The following is a 23792-nucleotide window of genomic DNA, read 5'->3' as shown; positions in this document are numbered from 1 at the left end:
CTTCTGTAGTTTCTTAACAAGTGATGTGTAAATCTAAGTAATTCTGAAATTCCTCTGGATTTTGCAACACTATGTAATTACAGACTTGATATTCTGCAGAAGACTTATATGCATTTTAAAAAGGAGTAGTTTAAGTTACTTACATAGGAAAATGAGCAGCACAGATATTCCTAGCAGAGTAAGAACAGTAATTCTTTATCATGATTTGTGCTACTTTGCTTTAGATGCTTCACTTCTATTTGTATCATGCTTGGTATTCCTACAATTGGCCAGAATCCTTATGTGCCAAGTAATGTGCACGTGCAAAAAAAAAAAAGTACACTCTAAACCCAAGGAGTCTGTAATCTTAGCATAAAACAAGATATCACGCACGGATAGAGAAGCATGGATAATAAAACAAAAAAAGTGACAACACTGACTGACTTGATGAAGAGTTGTCTTAGACCATCATCAGCCTAATTTTTTGACAACTTTTTGGCATGCATCATGATGACAACATTTTCAATGGAATTGGAAAAATGACCTGTTGTTGCCTTTTGTATGGTATGAGGAAGCAGAAAGATTCCTAGGATCAAATCTAAGAAGTGAGCAAAAACTGCTTGAATCATGCTGATCAGAATCAGGAGATGCAAAACTTTAAACAGCCTTGAAAGTGAAGAAAAATACAATTCTCCTTATTCCTGAGCAGAAAAGAGAAAGCTGAAACAAGGTAATAACTAACTGTATTTGTACCTTCCATAGCCTTGGGTGTCTATATTTTATGTTTCCCAAAGAGTAAACTTGTTCTATTAGATTGCTCCACTACTTAGATCTAAAATTGTAAGCAGGCTTGACGATGGTGTTGTTGAACACAAGCAAGATAAAATAACCATTAGGCACCTGAAAAACCATGGCTGGAGATACTGCCCAAACAGGAAAAGACAATTTCTTCTCACTTTCACCACACAGATACTGCAACTTAAGCAGACAGAATCAAATTCCACCTAAAATAAGGAAGAAAGCCAAGCTATCTGTGCTGCGACAGCAATAAAATGGCCCAATATTGAAATGCAGAAAGTTGTAATGGAGGTACATATTGACCTTTATTTTTCTTTCAGCGGGTAGCATGAAGTGTCAAAGAGTTATTGCTTTAATATCAGCTGAGATGAGGCCATTTGTTGTGGTGCATGTGTATCCAGGAAATCGCTGCTCTAACCATGTTTTTAGAAGCACTTTGACACTTTATTAAATCTTCTTGATGCTCTTTCAGCACACAGTGGTCTCTGTAGGCTGAGTGAACTGCCACGTAGGCTAGGCAGGAAGCTTTCAGAAAGAGTTCCTTTTCAGACAAGCCAGCATCATTTCCAGCCTGACCCAGCTCATAAAGGTCCAGTGCTACTTTCTGTCCACTGGTGTAGCTAAACACAGTTTTGCTGCCTTTAAAATTTATATAGGGTAGGATAAGAACCACAGACTTTACAGTTCTGGAGATGTAACTGTACAAATATTTTCTCTAAAATTAGAACTAGTCACTGAGGAGAAGGAACTGTAATTCTCAGAAAGTTTATGACAAACAGTGACCAAACCTGGGGTAATTTCCCCTCATTTGGCTGAGACTTTACAAAATCACCTGCTGGGTGTTTGAGGCTAATAATTCAATTAATCCCAGTCCTGTTGCCATCTGGATTTACAGAGCACCAAAGCAGACACTGTTAAACCTCAGCTTGGAATTAATTACTCTAATAGTTGTAAATTCTACTACAGCCAGAGCTACCTCACAGAATCACAAAATGTTTGTGGTTGGAAGGGACCTCTGGAGGTCATCTAGTCCGAACCTCTGGTCAAGTAGGATCATGGAGATTCAGCTTTCCAGGACTATGTGCAGATGACTTTTGAATATTTAACAGCATGGACACTCCACAACCTTTTTGGGCAACCTACACCCATGCTCGGTCACCTTCATGCTACAAATGATTCCTGATGATTAGAGGGAAGGTCCTGTGTTTCAGTTTGTGCCCACTGTCTTTGGTCCTGCCACTGGGCACCACTGTCATCTTTACACTCTTCCTTCAGGTATTTGCACACACAGTTAAGATCCCCCTGAGCATTCTCTTTTCCAGGATCAACAGTCGCAGGTCTCAGCCTTTTCTCATACAAGACATGCTCCAGTCCCTTACTCATTTTACAGGCCCTTTGCTAGTCTCTCCAGTAGGTCCATCTCTTAAAGATTTCAAAACAAATACTTCATTCCAGTTGGTAACACAATAACATGATAGTATACTGCTGAAATAAATAATCCGCAGCTCAGATTGGTTATTCACACGATTCTTTTCTTTTCACAGACAAGGAGAGCCAATTGAAGGTGTTTATTTCTAATCAGTACCATATTCTGGCTGCCACAAAACTGATTCCAAAACCACTGCATTTTAAGGGTTGAAATAACTACTTTGGCACAATTAAGTCAGATAACCTGAAATCCATTTTTTATTTAGGAATGAGGTTTACCAAATAGATTGGAACTGCTCTATGTTGGAACCTCTACATTTTGCAAGAAACTGTTCTTGATAGCATTCCTTCAAAATTCTCTGCAGGAAGGCTATAAAAGGGAAATAAAAAATGACTCCAACTGGAAGTAATGCTTCATTGCTTTTCTCCTCATTATGAACTTCACTATTGCAGCAGTTCATCCTGTCATAATAATAAATAACCATACACCCACCCCCCATTAAGCTGTTTAACTCTCTTTGGAATACATTTTCTCACATATGGAACTTTTAAAACATAGTTTAAAACCTTGCTCTTATTCACATTTTGACAATCTCACACAAATTGGGTTGTGCTAGATTAAGAGCAAAATCCATTCCTATTCTTACATGCATGTGCCACAACAATTCAGCCAGCTGTTTGTCCTGTGTCCAACACAGGAGGACAACATTTTCAAAATAAAGAGCTACGTGGAGCATTATTCAGAGAACATAGCTCCTGTGAGCTTACAAATGAGCAAGCAAGACGAATTCAGAACTGAAGGAAACGGAGAAGACCAACAGACTCACCTGGATGCTGGGCGGTGAGCGATTTTTTCGGGTGGTAGTGGTCGCCATCGTGGTGGTGGTTTCCATGACCGTAGTCGACATTTCCGGTGGCACTGATGTCGTGGGTGTCGTTCCCAGGATGGAAGGGACTTCCCCAACGAGCCGGACACTTCCATTGATTTTAATGTTGGGGTTGTTCTCTGCCGCCATGTTGAGCACTTTCAGGCCATTGTAATAGAGGCCGGAGAGCTGGCCTTGGAAGAGACGCCCTCTGTCCTTCCCTCCTATGGCTATTTGCGCCTGGGTGTTGAAGATCGTTAACTGTCGTCCTAGTGAAGGGGGTGAATAACATTATTGACAGACATTTCCTCCAATCTGCATTCTACATTGAGCCCTGGCCCGAAGTGATGGACAAAGGAGAAGTAGATTCATTCTTGGGAGTGTTTATGATGACTGTAGAGAAACAGTATGGAAATGTGGTGCCTAAAAGTCATTAAGAAGGATGATTAGCCTGAAAGTATGAATACCTGAAACTGAACCTTATACCTCAGCATCCACTCACACATCAAAGCTCTAGAGGAACTTCAGAAATTTGAACCTATTCTTTTAGGATTGGATGAATTTTAAACTAAAATAGGACTTCAACATGTGGCTATTTTTCTACTATCAATTCACACTGCAGTACTTGTCAAGCTTTAGCCCATAAATAAACCTCCTTTTGGACTGGTTAAAGCATTGGATTGACTCATGAAGCCACTTTTAATAATGCAAAGGTTTCAAGGGTTGGCTCAAAAACAGTAAAACACCGGGTAAAAATGAAGTGATATAAGAATTGAGTAGGAGTGTTATGACAGGATCAGTCATTATCTTTCACCTGTAAACTTTGTGTTGTGAAGGCTTGCAAATCTAAACCCAAGAAAGAACAAACATTTCTGATGTCTCTAAAAGAGCAAAACTTTTGAAATAGTGAGGACAACACTGCTTCAGATGGTTAAGCCCCAGAATGCCTTACTCCACTCTTACAGAAAGTGAAATTCAAATGTAGGCAGGTTATGTGATTTAGTCAAGGTCACATCTTGAGTTTTAGAAGAGGTCCAATATCATATGTAATAAAAAATATAATTATTAAAAATAAATCTAGTAACAATTGCCACGTAGTTTTGTAGTTTTGTAGGACACTTACATCACATTCAGCCTGGAGTGATCTATAAATACTGTTTATGTCCCAGGCTGCACTAGGTTGACCATGTTAAGAAATAAATTGCTTCATGAAGCAAAAAGGCAGTGCCTGTAATTTCACTATTCCTCAAAGGATTAGGGGCATGCCACCTGAAATCTGCTGAATTAGCAGACAACCAGACTGGACATTGCTCAGAAGGGTTATCAATGCAGCATCAAGACAGTAATCATTTAAATATCTTGTGCTTTCCCATTTTTATGAAGTTTGAAATGTGTTTTCCAATCCCATTCCCACTCCCCAGTTCTCACTCGCCACTTCCTGTCTATTCCAGCCTGCTGAGAGGTGCAGAGTGCCACCATGTAGGAAAGCACAGCCTGTGATCCACTGCTCATTCCTGCACAGCCAGTGGTTAGAGTAGATCAAAACACATGGCGGAGCTCACCAATTTTGGTCGTCGTGGCAGGTCTCGAAGTCAAGTGGTGATGCGTAGCATCATCTTATGGTGACAGGATGGACCATGGGGAAGAGAATGGGGACAAGAGAAGAAATGTATCTGAAAGAAGTTCCTGTCCCCAAAGAGGGCCCTAGCTAACTAAGCAACAGTAAATGGAGAGGTGTAACACACAGACATGTGGAAGTGGGCTGCACATCCCTTGTGCTCCTCACTCTCAGATTTGTAAATGGAAAATTAGGATTTGATCAGGGTGGAGTAACTGCAGTGATGGAGAAATAAGAAATGAGAAATAAAAATGGGGGGGGGTATCCTTCCCCTGGAAAGTATTGAAACACCTGATGCCATATTCTGCATCTTGGGAGGTTTTAAACTTGCCAGAGGCAACATATGTATATTAAAACATCAGTAAACATGCACTGAAGCCACACATCCTCAGAATGTAAGCATAACCTTTACTCTCATCTATGACAAAAATAGGGCCCAGCAACAGCATTTTTAATATATTAACCTCTCTCAGCCTAGCTCCTGTCTGAATTAGAGGAAATGGCACTGTACACTGTAGAAGGTCAAACTCCTGTCCCATACCATGTCCTCAGAGACTGCTTTTCTTTTCTGTCCTTTTGTGCTTTGTATTTTTTAAGGGATATGCTATAAGAAGTTTACTACACCATTTTCACTTCTCTGAATATGTTCCCTTCCTCTAGCACTATAGCTCTGTCTGTATTGTCCCTGCCCCTAAAACTTGGACATGTCACTACTGCTCTCTTCTTCCCACCTTACTCATGGTAAGATTGCCAAAGAGTAGAGGTAAGATGAGTAAAGAAGGGACTTATGTGCAAAGGGACTTATTTCACTAATCTTGAGATGTTATCCCTGAAAACAGATGGAAGATAACTGCCAGTTCAGTTTTCCATTTTCATTTCCATTCCTTTCTTCCCTTGACTTATTTGAGCATCTTTTTTAATCTTTTGCCAAAGGGAAGAAGGTGGAAGGTGGTGAGTAAGAAAAAAAATTTTGCTGCTCCCAAAGGATAGGAGACAGGTTCTCTCACTTGTACTAGAGGATTATGACTCAGTTCAGGATGTCAACTATTCTAACCCAAGCTCATAGCATAGCTTTACAGGTCTGACATATCTCTTGCATTATTTGCAAGAATGAAGAGTCAGTATATTAAGCCTGGAAAAATGAGACTGTCTCCAACTCTGGGCCTTCATCTGCATCTTCTAATGTTGAAAGAAAGTACATATCAAGGAGGTGACCCTATTTCAGCAAAAGAAAAAAAAAGGAACTTTGATTTGTATTTTGGAGTCTTTACTATGAAACGGTTTTCCAGACCAGGATTCATGCACTGCACCACATGGTTAATGCTGGAAACCACACTAAAAATGTGTTTGCTAAAAGAACAATCACTTGTTGCAGTCACCTACTACCTGAAATTCCTCATTCTTTGCTCTCAGGTGTACATGCACATGGTAAAGACACCAGGGAAATGAATGGAATGAGAAAAATCTTTAGAGAGAATATACACTTCATTCTGCCACCATATGTGTCTTCTGATCATTCTTTCAATGGAATTTAGCTGAAGCCTTTACTTCCCCTAAGTAAAATTTATTTGGCCACTGAATTTTATTGAGGAACTATTTACATTAGTAAATTCTACTGGGTGTGTAATTCAATTCTGCAGTCCTTTTTCTTTCCACAGAGAACTTTTCCTACTGCTATATTAGTGTCATACTAAAGAAAAATTATGAGGTGTTTTGTAAGTATCCTGAATAGTTGAGGCTCTTGTTTGCTCTCTCGCTGACTTCTTCATTTGAAAAACTGAATTCTAATTAAAAATACCACAGAGAAATCTGAAGTATAACTTTTCTGTAGCACTAGAAGAGATTTTGGGCCTGATTTTGCAAATCCTAATTTGCAGTAATAGTTCTTGCTTCAAAAGTACAGTCACTTGCATCAAGGAGACTTTACAGGTAAGAGAGATTTGAATAATTAAGTACTTCTGGGATCAATCCTTTTGATGAGATGCTTCTGGGTCTTTATTAGCTCATTCAATTGCAGAACAGGTAACATCTGTGCCTTAGCAGACACCAAGTATTCTGCTAAGGAAATCTGCTGGATTTATGACTACTGAAGTTGAACAATTTAAGACTAACACTTCTTTTTATATTCACATATATAATCTCAGTGAAGTTAATAGCATTTCATATTTTGCTTATTACTCATGCAGTTCAAGACTGTAAACCTGTGCTCTTAATATTATTTTAAACTAATTTATAGGATTTAAAAGCCCTTCAAAGCCAATAGTGATGCCACTTCAGAAAGATAATGTGTTACATTTGTTTTCCAAGAATGAACCATTCCATTATTATGAATAACACAGCAGTTCCAAAGGAAGACCAAATCTATAGCATTCAAAATTGTCAATCAAAAAGTGTTTCATCTTACCTCACCCAAGCCAAGAACTCACATGGGCAAGACAGCTATTCTGTATGCCAACTCTTTCATGAATCTATTCCTTTATCCATCAGTTTGTCTTGCTCCATTTTGACAGGAATCTACCCTTTCACTCACTGTCTTTATATAGTCTTCTGACAGAAGGCTTCCACGTTACATTAATTGTTAGATGGATGACCAGATGGGTGAGCAGGCTGGTGAGCTTCTATATAAATTACTCATTCTTACATTTCTTTAAATTTGAGTGGTACCTAAGTTGCTGAAAATGCCTATCTCGGAACGAAGGAAACAAGTTATATTGTCTCAGTTGTTACACTGCACAGTGTCATTCCCTGGCACATAGTGGAAAGACTGAATTTCCTTTCACTTTAGCAAATACATAGCTCTATCCTTCTAGCTGAACTTCTTACAGTGCATTGAGAGTGCCTGAATACTCAAATACTGTCTCCTTTAGACTCTAGTGCATGTGTGATTGTCTTTTAACAAAGCATCAATATCCACAAAAGGTAGACTTCAAAACTTCTGGATGGATTACAAATGAAAGTGTTTTGGCATGCTTTTAAGCTCAAACTTGTAGAAGCTCAGACATAAAGTAAAAGATTTTGTGGAAAACCAAAAAGGAAAAAAAAAACCAAACAAAAACAACAAACCCACAACCAAACCAAAACTAAAAAAGATGAGTTTCTCAAGCACATGAATTGCATCAAGGAATTAGACATGCATCTGTTTTAACAAAGTTGAGGCAATCATTGTCATTAGTGTTAAAGGGACTTTAGCAATTCAGACTTACCAAAATTATTCTCTTTTTAGTGTTAAGCTTTATTTATCTATTTTAGTTTGATATTGTAAATTAATAGGGCAAACCACTGAGACTCAGTAGCATTTTCTGTTTATTGTTATCAAAAAATTTATTTGCAATTTAGCTGAATTAACTGTTTATGACATACTGGTTGTAAAAAAAAAAATATCTATTTTGCTTACACAAATATTTTTTCCTTAATTTCCTTAATACTTTAGCTTAAATTTTAAACATTATACCTTTGTAGACCAAATCTGAAAAGTGAGCAACACTGCCAGCTCTCGTTGAAGTTAATAGGAACTGAGTGCACACAGCACTTTGCAGGATCAGGCACCTCACATGAAAATATTTTGACTGGATTTAGCCACATCCTTCCTGACCTTAATTCATACTGGATAAATCAATTTGTTAATTCAGCTGAGGTTAGAAATTCAAAACAGGACATAAATTATATTTTTCCAGTCCTACAAGAGATTGGTTTTCCTTCCTGGCAAATGCGTTAATAACCATAGTCTAAATCAGCACAGAAAATGCAAGATCTGAGTTCAAAGGTCACCCCCTTTTATTAGCAGTACTTTCATAAATGGAAACAAGAGAAGATTGTGCTCTGCTTTGTCTAGATTTCATGGCAAGGAGATAGTTACAGTGCTTTTTGGGTTTTTTTAATACCACATTCAGTAATAGAGGGAGATCTTCCTGATTTAAACTCCACTGTATTACCAAAAACTTAGTTCAAGCCCTACTGAAATCAGCAAATTATTCTGTTACATTCAACAGTTTTTAAAATAGGTTCTACATCCAAGGAATTTTTTTTCCTCTCCAAATTTCTGACAAAAAAAAATTACTGTTCTGACACAAGTCCCATTTCAAAAGGTCATGGACTGTATGCAGAACTTTCACTCAAGCCATCTGGACTTATTCATGTTAACAAGTTTTTTTGTTGAACTGAAGCCAATTACTCCAGGCAAACCCACAAAATTAAGTAGCACTGCCTTAGACTAAGAATTTGATCCATATTTTAGATAAATACAATTTGAGTGTTCAAACAGTACTCCAGACATAGCAAAAAAGCAACAGAACAATAATTTTCTCTGTCTCCCTCACTGTAATTTAAATGAAAATGTTATAAAAATGTTTTCTTTACAACATTTTTAAAAATCATTTAATTATCTTAATACAATTAGGAAATACATAGCCATGGTGGCTAATCAGACTCATGAGAAAAAAACAAAACAACTTAGAGGAAGTGGTTTAACAAGTAGATTTGAAAATCTATTAAGAAAATTTCAATAAAAATATATAAATGTAGCTCAAGCCCAAATTAAAATAGGAAAATCATGCAGTGGTTAAATTGCCATAATACATGTTGTTTCTCTTCACTGTTCTTCACTTGACTGTTTTTTTTTGGTTTTTTTTTTTTTTTAGAAATAATCTCCTGGATTCTTGCTTGTTTGTCATTACTATTATAGCAAGCTTAGAATTTCGTCCCTTTAACTGCATTTTAATAGCAATGTATTATAGCATGATTTATCAACATATGGCAGGTGGAAGCTGACACAAATTATAATGAAAATTAAAACAGTCATTTATGCAGCACAGGCGATTATCATTTAAGAAACATTTATTTGCAGGCTTTAAAAATGAGAGTTTAGAATCAAATGGGTTTAAAATGAAAGTTTTAATGACTGTTACCTTTTTCCTGCAGCCACTCCTCTACAGGCCGGTTATATTTGAAGGGGATTTTCTGTTTTACCATTTGGAACCGTTCACTATCAGTGTTGCCTTTAAAGTTTAAAAAACAGCTTAAAAACAATCTGTAAAGTCAATGAAATAGTTAAAACATCCTAGATTTTTTGGTTTTTTATGACCTTATTTAGCTATAGATAAATAAGTGTGCATGTGTGTACATATATATATATTTGAAAAGAGATTTATCTTTAGTAGAGTGGAGAATAGTTATACATCCAAGTGCCTGGGGTTCTGGAAGGTCAAATAAATTAAATCCTGCAAAAAATATAACTCAGATTCTTCTCAGAGTATTTGTTTATCCAGATTGGTAAGAAGGCATGTGCAATTTGTCTGTGACGTGAGACCTTGTGTGAACTCAGTGCCACGAATTAAAACATTTTGATCAGACTCTGGATCTGATTACAGATGGACATGGCACAGTATGTCAATTAGTAATACTTTGATAAACCTTCTTGTACTGGTAAAAGATGTGTTAGGACTAGAAACCCAGGAAACAGGAAAAAAAAAAAGCATAAGGAAGAAAATATAAGAAATCGATGCCAAAAGGATGTAATAGAATTAGTTTAAAAAAACCCCAAACACCTAAAAATGGAAACAGGAAAAAAGAGAAACAAAATTTGAAAAGAGGAAGAACTGTTAATTAAGAATACATTAAGACTTCTGTTCAGTTACCAAAGACTTGGGCCTGTTGGCAGAATAAAACAAAAGCTTAGAAACTAATTTAAGTAAAAGCAGAAATAATTAGACAAAATGTAAATTCTGGCAATTACAGTTTCATTGTTCCATGTTGATGGATAATAGAATCATCCATTAAAGTGTGCTTTGGTGGAAAGCTCCTATTGCTTGCACAGCACAGAGAGGAACAGAGGGTTCACACAAAGCCTCTCTCCAAATTCCCTAGCTACTGGAAAATTGTACAGGTGAGATGGAACCTTTAGTAGAAAGGAGCAGCACAGTTTGATGGTTCTAGGAATGACAGTGAACAAGTACCATCATTCTGCTTTTTCATTTTCTTCAGCTGAAGTCATTTTCCAATTAATTCTAGTTTTTGCTTCAAGTTCAATTTTTACAAAAACTTTTCAGAAAGACAGGCATAAGAGAAGTGCATTTTTTACATGAAATATTATAATATTGTAGAAAAAGGATTAAGCCCACACCTTACTTAAGTAATATTACCAAAAGCAGAAAATCAGTAGATAGGTTGTGCTCCAGTTTGTTTTTGAATAAAAAGTGGTCCAAGTCAGCAACTGCTCTGCACAATTTGCAGTATTACCTTTAAAATCCCACATATAAATATCCTAATGGAACTTCATATTTATCTGACTTTCTGAAAGAGACTCTGTAATATTTTTCAATGTCAAGAGACACCAGTGAAAAAAAAAACATAGTTAAAAACTAAGTCCTATAAGTCCAGCCAGTCAGGAGCAGACACTGTCAGACTGCAGGGAATGTGACAGGTGAATCTCATGTGCTCAATCATCTTTACTGCATAGCTGCTGCTCAGAAATGCTGCCAGTCCATGTGAGGTACCTGCTGACCACAGCTGTGCCCTCCAGCAGCATCCTGGAACTGCTGACTTTCTGCAGCAGCACACCAGATACAGTCCCACAAGGATTCATATCACCTTATCCTAAGATAAGAGCATCATCTATATCACTGTAAGCTCCACTGTAAGGAAAACAGCAATTTGCATTTGGTTTATCATCTCCAACTATAATGATGAACATTAAGGAGCCTTGCTGCTTATTTGGGGCACCAGGTAAAAAGAAGCAAAAGCATTTAAAGAACAACTGGCCCAATTACTTATTACCTTCCTGAAAAGTTGAATTACTTTTTACCTTCCATATAACACATTAATTGTGGGAAACAGCTATTCCCCACTGTAGACATATCTAATTAAGGACCAGCTGACACACATTATTGCTCCAGTTTCTCTGTTGCACCTCAGATGCCTGCCATATACAACTGGTTACTCAGAGAAACTAGAATGAAAAGATAAAATTGAAAACATTCAGTCATTTGTCAACTCATATTTAACAATGTACTGTGGTGACTTGGAGTCATTTACAGACATGAATTTACCTTTAAATACCTTCTCAGCTCTCATAATTTATATCAGCACCACCAAAAAGTCAGTTTTGTACTTCTATGAATACCTAAGTCTAAACAGGAAATTTGAACCATGTTCAATGCAGCAACCAAGAAAAGGTTGATAAAGAGGAGCTGAGTTAATATAAACAACAAAAACAAAGAAAAAACTCTACCTAAAGCTAAAGAGACAGTAATATTAACAAAACAATGATATTTGATCTGTTTATTAATAATAAACTGAAGACAAATGTAAGCTGAGGTTGTGCAGATCAGTTGTTTTTCCAATTTCTTAACCCAAATGACAGCTTCCTTTCCTGCAAATTCTGCCATTCATTTAAGCCTAAGGAAAGCTTACACTCACAGGACAGGGAAGTAGACCCATTGGTTTGGGGAGAACAGAAACAAAATTAAGTCAAGCTTGCTACAAAAACAATGTCTTTTTTAAGATCAGTTAGCAAGACATTCAGCTTAGACCTCTTCTCAACACACTAATCCATGCCTACCAAAACAGCTAAATCTCATAAATGCAATCATAATAATTCTGCATCTCCTTTAGGATTTTTTTTGTTTAGTTGCAGTGTGCCTAATTTTTAATTTTTATTTTTTTTTATGCAAAGAAGGAGCACTAGGCCCTGAAAAATCCTCAGGAGGCATTTCAAATGCACTTAAAGACCTAAATTTCTCTCTCAACTCAGACTTGAACACTTACAAAGAGGCTGCTACTACTCTTTGTATTGTATGTGATAGAGGTAGACACAGTTTTGGTAGAAATGGGGGTTCCGCATTTTATAGAGTTTATTCTGAACTAGGACTATGAATGAATTGATATTATATTATTAATGGGCAGGCACATTTCTATAGCTACAAAGCAATTCTGTAACATTATTTACAAGCATCAAGAAACTCCACTGTCTTCATCCAGTGTTGGTATGCACATAAGTAACCTTTTACTGGTGGCAGTGAGATATATTTCAGAATGGAGAAAGTTCAGAGGAGCACAATAGACTCAGCCAGGGGCTGGCATGGAGTGCTTCCTCCTCTCTGTGAAAGGCTGACTGTAGAAAAGAAAAAAATGTGGTGAATTGAAATTCCTCTGAAATAGGGCATCTGACAAGAGCAGGACAACAAGACTAAGGTAAAAAAAGAAAGTGAGACAATCAAAAAAGACCTGACAAAGAAAAACTGGTTTTTTACAGTTGTAGACCTTCAAGAAAGCCAGAAATGACAACTATTCCCCACCACATCTTTAAAAACATTTTTTTAAAAAATCAGGTTTAATTTAATTATGTTGTTTTTATGTAGATATATTCAGCAAGATTAAAATACATATAAAAGTCACACCTTTAAAAGCGATGAAAAATTGAAGGGCATTAGAAATTCAATTAGGGTTATATTGCAACATTAGTATCTGATCTATTCTTTTTTTGGTTTCATTTTAAATTTTATTTCAGACATAACTAAGAATGATTTTTAAAAACATGTGCATGAGAATGTGTTGACTCATATACCCCATTACAACAGTGAGCTACAGAACAACTTTTTCATTGTTAAGTGCTTAGAATAGTTATTAAATATAACAAATAGAACCACAGAATTACTAAATTAATACTGACTTGGAGTTGCGCTTTAGAAAATAAATACAACATTTGATATGAGAGCTCAAAAAGGAAATATCATGGTTTGCAACATGTAAGTAAGTAATGTAAGTTCAGCATGAAGGAAGCTTATTGAACCTCTCACAGCTGAGGCAAGATGTGATTAAAGGTGTTTCTCGTCCATCTTCATACACAGACATTTCCAGTAACAATCCTTTTGTGACCTCAATGCAATTTCTTTCTATAGTTGAAAGATACACACATTCAAACAACCCTTTCATGTAAGTAATGTAGATCCTCTCTTTTTTTCCTTTTGAGTCTAAATTTTCCAGGCTGTTCTTCAGATGGAGTGATTTAAATTTCTTTCAGATAATACCACTAACAGCATAATTCTGCATTCAGAATCAATGTGGGTCTCCAAGGTTGCAGGATATAATTTTTTATAGTAAAATCATACTGATTGGTTTTGCTACTTGTGATTTACCAAATATTTTCCTCCCATAGCTTCTGGCTGCTTAAATTATTCAAGTACCAATAGGAAAGGTTAATTTCAAATAAGTTTCCTCTTTTTTCCTTCACCCATATAACAAATTCTTGTATATCAATACAACTTAGATCTGCTCAACAACTTCTAAAGAACTGTGCCTCATAAACACATTATTTTGCCTATTTTTATTCCTTTTTCATGTAAAAATTCTAAAGCCAACTGTGAAGACTAGGATTAAAAGGAGTAATTTGAGCCATTTAGGACTTACATGCACAATCAATAGAAATTCCACTGCATGTCCTAAGTTTTTCAACAAACTGATAAGCAATCAGATTTTATGACCTCAAGGATTTTAATGGCAACATTTTGAAATCTTCTAGATTCTTGAATCTTCATTAACCTGAATATTCAAAATATTTCAAATACCATGGTCATTCCTGAGGACCAAATACTTTGATAAGAAATATGGCAGAAGTGCTCTATGTTTTGGGGGCTTTTTTGGATTGTCCCTCTTTTTCCAAAGGAAATGTGGAATCCAGTCATAAAAAAAAGAGCCTACTGGTTAAATATGATTGGTTGCCAGTATTCTGTCTTTTTTTCTGAAGCCCTCAGTATCCCTGCTCCACAGACCACACTGATAAATAGATCAGATTCACTTTGAACTTCAGCTTTAGATAATCTTCAATTTAGACCAAACTAAAATAGAAAAAAATAAATCAAAAGAATTTGCTTGTGCTGATCACTACTGGCAATTCCCACGGGAAATACTTTTTCTGAAGGGCAATAGTCCAGGGAACACAGTTTAAATTTGCCCATGGGCAAAGCAGAATTTTCTTCCAAAACCCTTGAGTGCTGGAAAATGTTTCTCTTTTCTGATGATGGTTCCTTTAAGAAAACAAACAACCTTTATTGCATTAAGCTTATTTCTAAACCAAAATAGAATATTAAGCCAAAGAAAGGAAAAGAAAATTGAAGTTCTGAAAAATCTTGCTTCTTGGCCTAGACCAATCATAATTATTTACTACCTCTTAGGTGTGAAAGAGAAAAACTGAAAGGTTCCAGCAAATTGCACTGGGCAAAAACAAAGTACTTGCTTTTAGGTAGAATATTATTCCATCCTGATGTGTTGCCAAATCTGTGAAGATGCTGAAAAGAATACCATAAAAAAAAACACTCATCTGATCTAAATTATTGTCAAAGGCTGTTCTATGAAGCAGAATGTCTTGCTTCAGTCTCTAAAAAGAATGAGACATTTTATCTAATAAGCAGTTAGTAAGTGAAAGATGATACAGTAATAGTAATGATTTAAAGAAACATCTTGAGATCAATGTTCAAGCTTTAAAATATTTCCACCATTTCCCCCTTCCTGTAGATGGAATTTCAGTAGGAAGAAGGCTTGTAAACAGCTAGTGTTTGATAGCTCAGTTCACCCAGCAGCCCTTAATGCCAGCTCCCTTTGAGATTTTATGGATGCCCATAATCTCACTAAGATTTACACTCACTTAATTGACATCATCATGGGAGAGAAGTAGCCTGCTGCAGCATGAAAATTGTATATTTGATGGCTAAATGCTCTACTAACATAAACTGATTCAGTTCAATCCAAGACCAAAACTACCCTAGGGCTGATGCTGTGTGCCCTGGAAAAGGAGACTGGCATGCATCATGGAGAAGCTACCATTTCCCTCTCTGATAAACAAGAAAAGTTTTCAAAGTGTGCTTGTGATTGGCAGACTGAGCCTCTTTAACCACTTCTGTTTTCAGGCAGCTGCATTTAAAAACTCACAGTATACTGAATTGCCCCATTTTCACATTTCCTTAAGTACATATTTTGTTTTAAATACTATAAAGTACAACCACTATTTGTTCATAGCTTGTATTCAATTAGAAAACTGACACAAGTCTATTAGTAAGGATTAGAATCTATTTTTAAGAGTAGACCTTCCTCTATACATCATAAAGGAATAATAACACTTACAATCAAGTTTTAGCATCAGGTCTGTTTATGTATAGATGTTTATTTTGTTGTGTTACAGTAAGACCATATTGTGGTTTATGTTATGTAACACAGGGAATGGTTGCACTAAAATCCAAACATGTAAAAAATCTCTCCTTACTGTGGCTTTAGAAAACACTTGAAAAACGTTCAAACCTGAAACCACAGATGTGACTTATACAAAAATGAAACAGGATGGCCATGCTAAACAAAATAATTATAAGGCAGATGATCTGGAATCTTTCTAGCTATCACAAGCTGTCCCTCTAAAAATTCACGTAAAGCTTCAGTTTTGCCCTGTATTACAGAAGCACTATAGAGAATTAATTCAAATTTGGGATTTTATTTCCTTGGAGTGAATTGAAAAATAGACAAGTCATAGCATTGTTCAGCTTTGCTTCAGTTCTTGGATATTATATTTTTTCCTCTGCCTTCACTGTTCAATAAAGTTGCATCTTTTGCTATTGAGTTCTCATTTTATTTCTTGTCCTCATTTTCCCCTTAGTCCTGGATGCCCTTGACTTTATCTTCAATTCCCTCTGATCACATTGTTTGCTGGGAGCAACACCTCTTATTCTGTTCATCTCACTGTGGACTGGAGTTAAAAGCTGACCTTCACACTGCAACCCTCCTTAGCTCACTGCCCTCATGACAAGAAACAACAAGGTCTCAGTAATATAAGTACTAAAAATATGAGAGAGAATTAGCAAGACCCCAACAGTAAAAGTTATTCAGGCAACTGGAACTGTTAACCAAGTCTCTAGTGCCTCAACCAAAAGCTTTACAATGCCACCACTCTCTATTTTATCAGATCTTTTTTAGCCTAAAAAACTTGAGGTTCTAATTCAAAGTAAAGCTCCATTCAGGCCAAAATCATTGGGAATTCAGAAGAAAACTAGGAGATAGGAGTTTAAATGTTTGTGCAGGAGGTACAGCTAACATGGACCACAATGATACTAGTAAGACTAAGAAAGACTTAAAGAAGTCATCTAATTCAATGCTCTGCCCCAGGACAAGATCAGTAACATTTCAACCTCCCTTAGATTAGTCTTTCAATCCTGTTTTGGATGACTGAGAAAATAAGTGCCTTACCCTCGACAACCTAACACAGAAGCACAATAGGAGCAAAACGAAAGAAAACTCAGACTAACAAAGGTGGAAGAAGGTTAATCAAACCTTTCCAAGCATTCAGAAGAAAAAAAAATATTGTGAAAAATGCCACTCAGATCCTATTTTATATGTGCACATGCTGAATCACTTCAGCACAGAAACTGAGGCCATGGGCATGAAATAAAAGGAGTTTGCTTTAGTTCTCATTTGAGCTATGCTGGAAAACTGAACTAGTGTATAGCACAGAGAAAGCAGTTACCAGTTCAACCTCTGGAAAAATATTAAACAATTTGGGTGTCTACATTACTAGATGTTTGAAATGTTTTATAAGGAATGTGTAAATTACTGTGGTTTTTTCATTGACCAGATCCAAATTGAGCCCCATGTCAGACAGCCAAGGCTGAAGTGTCTATTAAAGAAAAACTGAAAACTACATATTGATCTTTCCATTTAAAGCAAGAAAAAAAATCATTTTGCAGGAAGAAATTAGAGATTGGAATAAAATCCACTGCTATTGTCCCCACATCCCACTTCTTTATTCCCTTGTGAAAGGTAAGGATGTGATTTATATTGCCCAGTGGGAACAAGCAGCAATAATCAAATACCAAACCCACTTTATTTTTATTGATACTTTAAATTCTATTAACTCTCATTTATCTAGAGGTTGTTTATCTGTTTTATGCATTAGGCAAAGACAGGACAGAGAAACATTAATCTGATTTACATATTTGGGGTTAGGCACTGGAACTGCATGAGTGTACCTATTTGTTTCCAGGAGCAATGTGACTCTGAAAACAGCACAGTTGCCTGTGTAGGGTGCATGATCTAAAGGAAGAAAACTCGTGGCTTTAAACCTGCTTCTTGAAGGGTCAGTGGCTTGCCACCACAGCCCTGCAAACTAGAGCAGCTCAGTTCCAGCAGACCAGCTGTCTCTGCCTTGGTGCTGGTAACTGTGGAGCTGGATTGACTCCACTAGAAACCTTCAGATGTTTCTGAATCTTATTTCCCTGGGCACATATTATTTGGGAGATATGAGGAGTTAAATGCACAAATAGAGAGAGCATGTGAAGTCCTTTCCCATTAATACAGTGCTACTGTAGGGAAGCTGATCAGTCAGTAATAATAATGAGAGCAATGCCTATAAGGTCCTTAGTCAAATGTCACTGATGAGGGCTGGAAAGCTAACCAATTACAAATAACTGAATGGCAAAAACTCTATGGAAGGGGCAAGATCTCTAGGGTGACTGCCAGGAAATAATTAAAAGCATGTAAGAAACTGATGAAAGAAGAAATTTATTAAGAAGCACTTCCTATCAAGATTGCATATTAGACAGTGCTACCATATCCTCAGGGAAATTCTTGAATTATTTAAAATTTTACTTGAAAAAGCAGTGGGGGATATCAGTTTATTACAGAATTAAATAAATGAGAGCAAACAGACCTTTCCCATTTATAATTGCTACAAATCATGAAATCAATTCTTCTGTTTGCATCAGTTTTAAAAAAGGAAAAGACAATTCTAGGATTCTATGGTAACCCAATAAGTCTTCTTAAAGACAGATGCTATTCACAAAATTGTGCCATGACCAAGAGCACCAGGTACTCAATAAATAGCAAAGATGCAAATCCACTGACCCAGAAAGGCTGCCATGTTCAGTGAATTGTAGATTATTTTCTAAGTCACCAAATATAAGGATAATTGGAGCTTTATCCTCAGTTTACTGATGGGAAAAACTGAGCTGTGGAGGGGTAAAAGCATTACCCAAGATCACAGAGAAAGGCATCTCTAAACACAAAGCTGGGATGCATAAACTTCTGACTCCCAGTTCCGTGACTGGCCCCTTTCATTTCTGACCATCCTTTCACACAGTTGCTCTACTTCAGATTGTAGCATTGGATTTTAATGACTTCATGCCTTCCAGTGCCTTTAGCAAGCAGGGAGAAGGCTGATGTGGATGCATAAACCCCTTCTGTCACTGCATGTCAGCATGTCAACCTGGGATTACAGCTGGCACTGTTCTTTCTGCAGGCAATGTGATCAGAAAAGCACAAAGTTGTTCAAGCCTGTGATCCCTCAGGACAGATGTTTGTTTGCTCATTCTTACTGTGCACACATGTGTGTTTATGAGAGAGAGATAGGGACAGAAGGAGAGTTGGGGAGAGAGAGAGACAAGAAATAAAACATAAAAACTCTATTTGACCATGAGAACTGAAATAGAACTATCCCAGGAGAGAAACGTAAATATATTAATGTCTGGGAACTCACTGCACTGTGCTGTGCAGCAGGATTCTTTTTACCCCGAGTCTCCATCTGAGAAATATTTCTCCATCCTTCTCCACTACATTAGACAGCTGCATTTGATGTATCATCAAATGGTTTGCTATGGCTGAAGCAATTGGTTGGATGGAGCTTTGAGCAATGTGGTCTAGTGAAGGTGTCCCTGCCCATGGCAGGGGGTTTGGAACTAGATGATCTTAAAGGTCTCTTCCAACCCAAGTCCTTCTATGATTCTAATTAATCCTATGTCAGCAAAGGAGAAATTTACCAGAAATAACAGTTGATAAGGTTTATGCTTGGTACCTGGACCTCACAGAATCATGGAGCAATGGACACAAACAGATGAGAACAGCTCAAAATATCTGAGGATTCAGTCAGGATACACATGCTGTGTGAACAGCTCTATACTTTGGCATGGAATTGTTGGGAAGACCAAGCTATCAGAATATACCCTATATGTCTTAGTATGTAATTACTATTAGTGGAAAATGGCTGGGGGGCAAAAAAATACATGGGAAAACACATGGATTGTATCTGTTTTCAAGCACTGTGACTCAAAGGCCTGTGGTAAGTATATGAATGCAACACCAATACTTAGGGATACTCCTCAGCCCAGGGTTCTTAAATCAGATACCAGGTGAGAAGGTGAGAACAACTAGGCAGAAAGATACATCAGTGCCCTATAGATACTGTATCTTGGAATATTTTAAGTGCTAAAATAAAGCAAATCCAGGACTGGGAAATCATAAAGCTCATCTCTTCATGAGTTTCAGCTTATGCTGTAGTACCACTGACAAAGGTTAATGCAACTTTTCCTAGGTGTTCACTCTGTGTAGCAAGAATTTATCTTGCAAAGAACCCTAGTCAATAGAACTAAGCTAAGAGGAAAGAACTGAGATTTGAGAATCAATACCATCAATGGAAAAAGAATCAGAGGAATAGAGAAAAATTATGGATCCTACTAAATTACCTAGGTTTTGGTTTGTTATGGTTTAAATTAGGCTGAGCAGTGGGGTCACAATGCAGCAAAGTAACTTCTCCAGCTGCAGAAGAAGTGGGAGTATTTCCACACAATCATGTCTTCCTGAATAAATTAATGAGGGAAAAGAAAGGAACCATTTGCTTTCCAACTGAGAAATACAAATGTAATTACTGTAGATATTATACATACAGCTTATTTGACTTCATATTTCAGATCATAAACAAAATGCAAAAGTAGGGCAATTTTTTTAGAAGGACATCTTTCAGGGAGTATTTTTGTTGTTGCCATGGTGGGTTATTGTAATTCTCTGGAGCATCAGACACTTGACAGGTCTCAGACTCAATAAGCTTGATTAGATGAACAATCAGGCTCTGAGAAGACAGAATAGAATCCCAATCCAGGACCCTTGGAAAGAAGTGTCATTTTGACCATTAAAGAAAATTTTCTTCTGAAGTATTTGGTATTCATCTCCAGATTTGACATATTGGACATCTAGTCTGATTTAGGAAGGTGTAAGAGTGCTGCTATACCAATTCAGCTAACAGCTGAACATATAAAAAATATAATACATGTCTGGCTTTTTGGACAGCACCAAAAAAACTTTTCCTCAAACTATCAGTACTTTCTGGTAATATTTTATTTATCTAGGCTATAAACAAGTATTTTGGCTAAATTAAACTATTGGCATATTAGAACAACTTCTATGTGATTGTTATGTAGCAGTAATAAAGACTACTACAGAAGAATATTCCTTTCCCCTCTCACAGATCTCAATGACTAGCAGTGGAATCCTGGGTGGGCATTAGTTGGTCATGGATACTTCATGAAGATAATTTTCTGTGTTTACTTCTTGGGCAAACTCCTTTCAACCCTATTGCTGTTAAATCATATTGTACTTTATGTTCTGCGTTTTTTACCTTACACATCTTCATAAAGACCCATGCATTTCCCTCTTTCTTGATGCCAAGCTGACAAATTCCAGTGCTTAGTAGACTGCCACTCACATGGACTTGAGGTATTTGGTGAAGTAAAACTACAGCTCACTCAGACTCAATACAGTGTGTTACAAGAGCTGAGATCAGTTTTAAGAAACAAAACAGGAGCAATGGATACTGGAAGCCACAATATAACAACTCTTTGTTTGTTTTCTGTCTTTTCTCTCTTCTGTTCTCAAAAACAGAATTTGGAAGACAGAAAAACCCTACAACACTTCCATAAAACTCTTTGAGGATGGGACAAATCAGAAATAAAGCACAACTTAATTTTCGCTGTGGGAAAGCAAAACACAAAGTACACAAAGTTAAGCTCTAAGCATAGTGCAACATTTATGTAACTTTTATGTCATGTCAGATTCTATCCTATCATCCAGTATGGAAACATATGCATTAACATGAGTGTTTTTGCACAAATTCCAAAGTATGTTTGTTCGTTGATGACTTCATGTATGGAGGTTTATATATCAGTGGATACAGGGGAACAAAACTTGAGTGTTCATATCAGGTAGCCATATTTATCAGTTTTTCAATTGTATAAATATATTATAGATGCTATGGCCCTGCAGTGACAAGCTACAATCAACTCCTGATTTCATCAACTTGTCATGCTTTAATCATCCCTCTTGGCAGATCTTTCAACATATGTCACAGTACTGCCTTCAAAATGTGCTTCTCCAATTCTGTTTTATTAACCCTGTCTTTTTATATGTTTTAGGCTCATTATGAAATGCAGTAAATCTGTCAGAGGCACTTTATATGCTGTCTCCAATTCATGCTGATAGGAAGCATCTGAGAGCTCATTTAAGTTCCACAAAACGAGTACAATATGAAGAGTCGAAATCCACAAAAAATATGTGACAAGAACCATGTGAATGATGATTGCATTCAGCCTACAGGGCTAATCAAAAACCAGTTTCTCTTGCTCCTTACTCACTGCCCACTCAGAAGGACATTTGGATAGGAAAATATTAACACCACAGTGGGATCTGGTAGCACCAAGAAAAAAAAAATCCTTTCAGCATGTAGATCAAGTAACACATCTTATTAATGACTCCAAGTCATCCAGCACAAGATCCATGTGCATTTTCATGCACACAACTGGATTCAGCCAAACTTCTTACTATTGCCTTGGCTTCAGAAGCAATGTTTCAGAAGTGAAAAGGAGGTCATAATAACCTTGAGTCTGAGGGAAGGAAGAGATTGTTGCAGGAAGACAAGAAGGCAGAAGCCAAAGTTTTTGCTGAGAGTTGAAGGGTGCAAAGAAGAGGAAATGACATGTCAAAATCATTCTGCAAGACACAGAGTGAATTTGGGGTAGGAGGACCCAGACTCTGGATCTCTCAAAGCACAGAGAACTAGGAATTTTCTCTAAGAAGGCTCCATTACATTTGTACATTTGAACATTAGTAAATCACTGAAGTGGTACCATGAGCCATGTAGAGGTACTGTGAGTACAAACTTAGAAAGAACTTGTTGCAACGACTCACTTAGTTCTACTTTTGAGTATTTCTGTTAATTTCACAATCAGCATTACACTTTGCATCACCAAGCTCACAAGAACTAATAATTGCAATGTTACATATTACTTGTATCAGTTCACATGTCAGTGAAGAAAGGATATAAAGTCTTTTCCTAATTTCCCCAGTGATGTTATTATTAGATCATCTAAACTTACCTTTTTTCCCCCCTGTCTAATAAATTATAAATTAAATAAAGAAAAGTTGGAAGAGGTAATATCCTATTGATAATATTTAAAAAAAGACAAGCTTTCAGAAACAGAAGATGCAAAAAAATTACAGAAAGGGAAAACTATAATGCATTGATTTAAAAAAAATCCAGAAATAAGGCTGCTTTTTTCAACAGTATTGGGCTGACTCATAAAAACTCTTAACGTTCAGTAATTCTGCCTTTTAAAGTGAAGGCTAATACAGATATCACACACTATTTCTCCACAGTTAAAGGCACTCTTATTCCCCAGGTTGGACAGCAAGTAGCAAAACAGAGAAATCAGCTCAGTCCCTTGCTTCAGTCTTGGGAAATCTACGTCTCCCCATGTTCAGCAATAAATCCAGTGAGATGAACTCTAGCATGCACAAAGAATCTGGATACAATCTTGTAAGACCTTCTGTTTCAAGGACAAGATGGGGAGAATATATAAAAATCAGCAGTCATGGGTGGGAGTCCCTGTATGCTTTACATCAAACAAATCCTTGCTAAATTTTTTCTTTAACAACTGCAACAACCACTGCATTATCTGAGGAAATTCCTCATCATAACAAGCTCTTTTGTGTTTTGTGTAATTCCTTTACAAATAACCTTGAGCTTTCTGTATGTCCTCTTAATATCTCAGGAGAGGATCTCACTTTTTCCTCTTCTCTTCCTCTCCTGCCTGCTTCCCCCAGTCCCCCCTCCTCAATTATCTCTTGCTGTCTTCTGGGTGGTTATGTTTAATCTCAGGATTAGGCAGAAGCCTGCAGTTTGCTTTGAACAGCTTATCAGCTTCCAAGAGACATTTACAGGGAGAGAAAGACTCCAGTTTTGATAGCAGTAATTGTATTTAGCTTGTAAGATACAAGGCTATTTATCTCAAGGCTGGGAAATCACAGAG

The 23792-nt window shown here is 36.8% G+C and overlaps 1 protein-coding gene across 3 annotated transcripts in view; it reads right to left on the bottom strand.

Annotated features, from left to right (window-relative positions):
- NRXN3 (neurexin 3) overlaps positions 1 to 23792 on the bottom strand; it is a 686791-nt gene that overhangs the window by 100026 nt on the left and 562973 nt on the right. For all 3 annotated transcript variants that reach the window (XM_079309900.1, XM_079309899.1, XM_079309901.1), the window contains 2 exons: positions 9594 to 9683; positions 3033 to 3340 (listed from right to left, as the gene is read on the bottom strand). In XM_079309900.1, the coding sequence (XP_079166026.1) occupies positions 3033 to 3340; positions 9594 to 9683 (398 nt within the window). The remainder of the gene's footprint in view (positions 1 to 3032; positions 3341 to 9593; positions 9684 to 23792) is intronic.

Source organism: Erithacus rubecula (genome assembly GCF_903797595.1).
Source record: "Erithacus rubecula genome assembly, chromosome: 6".
Lineage (NCBI taxonomy): Eukaryota > Metazoa > Chordata > Aves > Passeriformes > Muscicapidae > Erithacus > Erithacus rubecula.
This window is presented reverse-complemented; position numbering and strand designations above follow the sequence as displayed.